Source organism: Triticum aestivum, chromosome 5B (genome assembly GCF_018294505.1).
Source record: "Triticum aestivum cultivar Chinese Spring chromosome 5B, IWGSC CS RefSeq v2.1, whole genome shotgun sequence".
NCBI classification, from domain to species: domain Eukaryota; kingdom Viridiplantae; phylum Streptophyta; class Magnoliopsida; order Poales; family Poaceae; genus Triticum; species Triticum aestivum.
Window position 1 is genome coordinate 707,953,222 of NC_057807.1, and position 6,977 is coordinate 707,960,198.

At 52.7% G+C, this 6,977-nt stretch overlaps 1 protein-coding gene across 1 annotated transcript; it reads left to right on the forward strand.

The window, feature by feature from the left end:
• The first annotated feature begins 4,890 nt into the window (after positions 1 to 4,890).
• Positions 4,891 to 6,472, forward strand: LOC123117866 (putative F-box protein PP2-B12). The gene is made up of 3 exons (XM_044538532.1): positions 4,891 to 5,371; positions 5,509 to 5,627; positions 5,801 to 6,472. The coding sequence occupies exons 1-3, from the start codon at positions 5,057 to 5,059 to the stop codon at positions 6,273 to 6,275; spliced, it is 909 nt and encodes a 302-aa protein (XP_044394467.1). The 5' UTR covers positions 4,891 to 5,056; the 3' UTR covers positions 6,276 to 6,472.
• Positions 6,473 to 6,977: the final 505 nt, after the last annotated feature.

Genomic DNA, 6,977 nt, shown 5'->3' on the forward strand with positions numbered 1-6,977 from the left:
CCTCCATCCCTCTCCTGGGCGAGCTTTCCAGCGCTCCGGCCACAACAACAAGGGATACCGGCTGTTGCACGCCTACCACGCCCGCCAAGTATTCAGCGTTTTGCCTGTTCGGCGATGGACTCCGATGACGAGGAGGTGTTCGCGGTGCTACTAGAGGAGGAAGCCAAGGCGGACACCCAGGACGAAGAGCACCTCATGGTCCTCGTCGTCCTGGCCGGCATGTTCGCGGGCAATGCAAAGCCGCGGCGAGGTGGCTCGATGCCAGGCCATCGTAAGAGCAAGCAGAGGCGTCGACTGGAGGGCTATTGCTTGCTCTACGCCGACTACTTCGGCAATGCTCCACTGCACGGCGAGAAAGTATTTCGGCGCCGTTATCGGATGAGCCAAAAGCTCTTCCTCGGGATTGTGAATTCCATCCGGGAGTTCGACAACTACTTCATTTGCAAGAAGGATATTGCACCGGCACACATGGATTCACCTCACTCCAGAAGTGCACGACAGATATGAGGATGCTTGCATACGGAGCTCTCGGTGATATACTGGAAGACTATATATGGACTCATGGCTGAGTCCACCACCATTGAGTGTTTATACAAATTCTGCAGGGCAATGGTGGCAGTGTTTGGACCATAGTACTTGCGTTCACCCAATGCTGAAGACACTGCTCGGATCCTAGCACAAGATGCAACAAGAGGATTTCCTTGGATTCTTGGAAGCATCGACTGCATGCATTGGGCATGGAATAACTGTCCATTTGCTTGGCAGGGGATGTACAAAGGCGCCAAAGGAGCTTGCAGTGTGGTACTTGAGGCAGTGGCCACATAGGACCTCCGGATTTGGCACTCTCCTTTGGTATGGCAGGAACTCACAATGACATCAACATTTGCAGTGCTCGAATGTCTTTGCCAAGCTTGTTGAAGGTCATGCTCCTCCGGTGAACTTCGAGGTCGACGAGCGCACTACAACAAGGGATACTACCTAGCAGATGTGCCATCCGAGATGGTCCACATTTGTGAAGACTATCTCAAACCCTGTGCCAGGAGGCAAGAACTCCTACTTTGTCAAGTGCCAGGAGGCTTGCAAAGAAGGATGTCAAGCGGACATTTGGTGTGCTCCAATCTCGATTTGCTGTTGTTCGATACCCCGCTCTGACCTGGTCGAAAGATCAAATGTGGGAAGTCATGACTTGCTGTGTCATCTTGCACACCATGATCATTGAGAGCGAGCAGGAAGAGCCAGTGTTCGACACCGAACCATATTACAGGCAGGGTCCTCTTGGCCAAGTTGATCACCAGCTACCGGCATCATGGGCTGCCTTCCTCAATGTGCGTCAAGAGATCCGAGACCCACAGGTGCATCAAGAACTGCAGCATGATCTGGTGGAGCACCTATGGAAGCTCAAGGGCAACGCCTAGTTTAATGTGTGATGAACTATGAGTTTTAATTTGTGTTTGAACTATGAGTTTGCTTCGTTGAACTATTTGATTTGTATTGATTTCTGTGATGAGCTATGTGATAAAAATTAGTTTATGTTGAATTTGTGTTGATGAACGCTGTATTTAGGCCAATTTGCACCGAATTTGGGTCGAAATCGGCGGCTGGGGGGGGGGGGGCGAACTTTGGGGGTCGGCTGGGAACCCGAGCCCCCCACGTCGAAATTAGCACCGGTTGGCCCCCAAGCGGCGATTCTTCACGTCCCTGGGGGGCCAAATGACTAGAGATGCTCTCACATGTTCAAAGAAATTATGAGATAGCATTGTGGTGACCAAGACTGGTACCTCCACTCTCCGACTTGCTCAATATGAAATTGCCAAAGGAGCATTGCAATAACTTTTTTACGGAGAAGGGTGAATCCCAAGCATCTTCCTGATCGTCTCATGACTCTCGCCGCCGACATGAGTCCTATGATTATGAAAAGACCAGATGGATTCAACTTGACCAAGCAATTTCTTGTAGATAAATTGGTAAATGCTCTTGCTCCCTATCATATCCACATACCAATTATTTGAAGAATCCAAGGCTAATGCTACAAAACATCTTGCCATGCATGGTACATCAACTCCTAAGACCAATCTTACCTTGAAGGCCAAATATGTGTGTGATGAAGAATGAAGTGAAGAAGTAGATGATGAAGAAGAAAGTGATAAGATTGACTCAGATGAGAGCCCATCATACGAAGGCATTGCTATCTTTGTCAAGAAGTTCAGCGTAGGAAAATTCAAGGGAAGATTCCAAAAGAAGAAATACGTACGTTCGTTTCCAAACGTGTATGTGTTGCATGGATATGAGGTGCCGAATTTGAGAAACACATATGTAGACGCAGCAAAATTAGGCGTTTGAGTAGCCATATTTGTCCTATGCGGCTGTATATGCTCTCACACTGCCTGTAGCGTTAACGCCGGAGGGACGTCTCATCCCCACATGGACCCACACACCACCCTGCTACCTTAGAGCATCTACACCCGGGCGCCCCAAACCGGCCTCAAACGCCCGGGTGGCCCGCTCGGTCACTGACCGGTCACGATTTTTCGACCCAGACGGATGCCTCAAACAGGTCTCAAACTCTGGACTGACTGGCACCCCTCATATCCAGCCCAAATATGAGGCGGATATGGGGCGCTCGGGCGCACCTGTGCACGCCCACCACACTAGACTGACGACGGGGTCCAATGCGGAAATGCCCAAAAACCCGACGGTCCGAAGCACGTCTCCTCCATCGGACCGACATCATCACGTGGCGCCGCTCCGGCGGGCCGCATACTGCCTAGCCCGGCTATTTAAGTTGACCAGCGGCACCGAAGCCCTACCATCCATCCACATTTTCCTCTATCTGCCTATCGCCGTCGTCGTCACTTTCTACTCCACCCGTCCGCCTAGTAGCCATACCCCCATGCCGCCGGGTGAGGAACGAGCCATTTCTGACGCCGGAGCGCCGACTCGAGCTCCTTGAGCATATCCGACCAAGGCGCGAAGCCAGGATAACCGCGGGGCTACCTCCGGATGCAGTGGATCCGGAGGAGGAGTTGGAGGAGGAGGAGGAGGTTGAGGAGGAGGAGGAGGAGGATGAGCTAGAGGAGGATGCGGGAGACACTGGCGACGCAGATCTGTAGGCGGAGCAGCAAACCATCCTCGATTTCCTCTGGCCAGAGTCAGCTGTGCAGGCCAGACGTCGTCTCCGGCATGAGATGGAGGCGCAGTACACCGCGGAGGAGGCGAAGATGCTCGCCTACATGGATGAGGTTGAGTAGGAGGAGGATAAGCCGGAGCCCTCCTACCCGCCCGTCCAGCCGGCACCCGACACCGTCGTCATGGACATCTCTGACGACGGAGAGTAGTTAGGGTAGTACGTAGTACTCCCTCCGGTCCTTAGTTCACATATAAAATTTGTCTGGAGTCAAACCTTGTAAACTTTGACCAAGTTCATAGAAAAAAATTACCAACATTCAAAATGTGAAATTAACAACATTAGATGTTTCATGACTTTAGTTTTCATATTGTAGATGTTAATATTTTTATAAAGTTTGACTTCAAACAATTCTTATATGCAGAGTAAAAAGGACCGGAGGGAGTATGTAATACATGGAATTTCTTTTGCATGCTTTGTATGGATTTAGGGGTTGAAATATGAGAGAGTCGGATGCAGAGTGGCTAATTTGAGGTGTGACCAGTCACTGTCCTTGGACGCGCCTGGTCGCGTCCGCGGGCGTTTGAGGGGCCGGATTTGTAAAGTCGGGTTGTAGATGCTCAACAGCCGCGCGAAATATCCGGTGTGCTGGATAAACCACTAGTTTGGCACGCGAGAGGTCACGCGGCGCGCTCCAGTAGGCGCGCGAAAAGAATTGGCGCATGCAGGAAAAAGCAGCAGTGCGCGCGGTAGTTCCAGCCTCCAGTGCGCTGGTGAAAAGCCGCGCCCCTGCGCCCGACAACCGCCACGATTTCCTCCCGCCGCGCCTTCTTCCCTGCCTCTTCCAGCGCCCCGCCACCGTCGCGCCCTCTCGCGCTGCCTCTTCCAGCACCCCACCATGCCGCCGCGCCCCCGGAGCGGCTCGAGCTACCGCGGCGTCCGTCTTCGCCCCTCTGGCATGTATTACGCGGTTCCGGAGATACACGCCTCGGGCTTGGAACATTCGAGAGCACCCACGAGGCCGCCCACGCGTACGACGCTGCGGCGTGGCGCCTCGGGTGGCCTCGATCGCAGATGAACTCCTCTGACAAGTGGACGCGCGAGCAGACGCGGGATCTCGCGCCTCCCCCGCGACTAATCAACGACGAGGATCGCCGCCTCCTCATAGCGGAGGCGGACGAGCACAGAGGGCGGTGCGGCGTGAGCACTTCCCACAGGATGTCACCGCCGAGAACGAGTTCTGGATGCAAAGGAGGGCGGAGCGAGCCGTGCATCGAACGGACAAGCATGTGCGGAAGGAACTGGCGGAAGCCTAGATCGAGCTGGGACCTACGTCGACCTGGGACGATGAAGATCCTCGGTCGCTCGACGCGATCTATTTTTATTTAGCGTCCTTTTATCTATTTTTATTTAGCATAGTATGAACTTGCTTGTGGTATGGAGCTTGAACTGTGCTATGAATTATATGTTGTTTCATATTTGTTTGTACGTGATTTTTCTCAAGCATCAGCTGGTCGCGAGCGCTGGTTTTTACCACGTCTTAACGCTATAGAGCACGCTAAATTTTGCAGCGTCAGGTAAAGCAACCACCCTCTCGCTGCACGCGCTAAAACGCTAGTATTTCGGAGCAACAAATTTGTTTTAGTGCGAGATGCTCTTATCCTCTTCACCGCGACTGCTGGGTGCTGGGCTGCTGGCCCCACAGCACATCCCGTCCCTTTTCTTCCTGCCGTGCCCACGACGCTGCTCCTGCCTATCTACTTTTATCAGACGCCATTGCTGCAGCAGGTGCTGCACGGGGCGCCTTCCTCCCCACGAAGCCGCGTTGTTGTGGAGCTGCTGCTGTTGCACAGGATGCCATCGCTATGGAGCTGCTGCAATGGGGAAAGGTGCAAGCCATGAACTAACTGCAACTCTTGAACGAAGACCACCATGGAGCAGGCGAGGACGACCAAGACGCAGAGGACGGAAGACGAGGAACACGAGGGTGGCGGGATGCAGCGAGTCCCGGAGGAATGCCTGGCGATGGCCATTGGCCTGACCTCACCGGCCGACGCTTGCCGCGCCGCCGCGGTGTCCGCGGCCTTTCGGTCAGCGGCGGACTCCGACGCCGTGTGGGAGCGGTTCCTGCCGCCCGACTGCGACGCCATCCTGGAGCGGGCCGTCCACCTCGTAGACTCCTCCTCCAAGAAGGAGCTCTTCATGGACCTCAGTGACGAACATGTCCTCCTCGACGATGGCAAAAGGGTGAGTGAGTGCTAGATTTCCTCGCGACAAAAAGATCATCGATTTGTTCAATCTGTTTCTCTGATGAAGTAGAGTACCGATCGATCGGACATATGCATGCATGGCTTCTAATTTATGACCTGGTTAATGTTCGTTAGAGTTTTGGGCTCCAGCGATCGACTGGCGCCAAATGCTACATGCTATCTGTGAGCGACATGGGAATCGCTTGGGGTCATACAGATCTTTACTGGAGAGAGTTGTCGGACCCAGATGCACGGTAATTAATTCCCATATACTATACCATGGGGGATTTGATCATTTGCCCCCACTTTACGTTGCACTTTGATAGTACTGTACTACCTCTCATACATATCTCGGAAATTGCATTACTTGTACAAGGTTAATTGCCTTGTGTTCCTTTAATTAAATTTGTTCGACGATTAAGCTTAGGTCCAAGGTGGCAGAGCTCGTGTCAGTGTGCTGGCTGGGCTTGTCTGGCCGAATCAGCAGTAAGGAGCTCTCACCAGGCACCCACTACGCAGGCTACCTCGTCTTCAAGCTCACACACGACGCCCACGGCCTGAGCGCCCCGCGCCAGGTTTCATATGTTGAGGTAGACGGCCAGGTGGTGGCGGGGAGCGTCCGCACGCCGTCTTTCCATCCCTGCAACCGTGCCGCTGCTTCCTGCGGCGAGGCCGGAGAGCCGCACGAGCACGCGGAGGAGGACGGCGTAGGGGGCGTCAGGAGGTACCCAAGGCAACGGGACGACGGGTGGCTGGAGCTGGTGATCGGCGATTACCACACAGGCACAGGTGATGATGATGTAGGAGCAGATATTAAGATGGAACTGCATGAGTGGGAGGAGCTCAAGTGGAAGAAGGGGCTCATCATCCAGGGAACCGAGTTCAGGCCTAAACAAGCTTAGTTCATTTATCATATGGTAATCAAATCTCCACCGTGTGGAATGGAGTAGCTTCTTATCTTACACTAAAGAAATAATTTGGGTCAGTCTAAATGTCCAGCGAGCAATATATTTGATAGCCCTTCAGACGTTAACTGTCATGTATTTCTGTTTCTGCTTGTAGTTGTTTTTGAATAAAGAATATATTACATCCGGAAGAATTGACCATCTTTGACCAATTATTTGGGGCTGTAGTATGAGGTTGCTTATGTATCATTACAATTGTCTTTGTGCAATTATTAGGCTTGCACAGGGTTTTCAAAATGCAAGTTAATCCGCCACAAACACAATATAATTGCTGGCTTACTTGTGTTGTTCCTGTGGTTAGTATGCAACATGCAGATGTCACCGTTTTCATTTTTTATGCCTCTACTACTGATCATGCTAGGAACTTGAAGTGAATCTTGTCAGCAGCCCAATCATCGCCACCGAAGAGGAGGCTCTTCAGGAAGATGCGCGGGAAGAGGCCAACTCAAGCACTGGGCCAGCAGGCCGGCCCATCCGCAGCAAGAAGGTTCCCCAGTGGCTTGCAAGCCCAAACTGGGCCAGCTAAGCGGGTGTAACGGTAGCTAGCGTTTAAATACGGCGATCGACTCCAGCAGAGGACAGGAAGGAAGAGGAGGCTTTGGCCTGGAGAGTGTGGCGTGTGTGATTTGTAATCTGAAT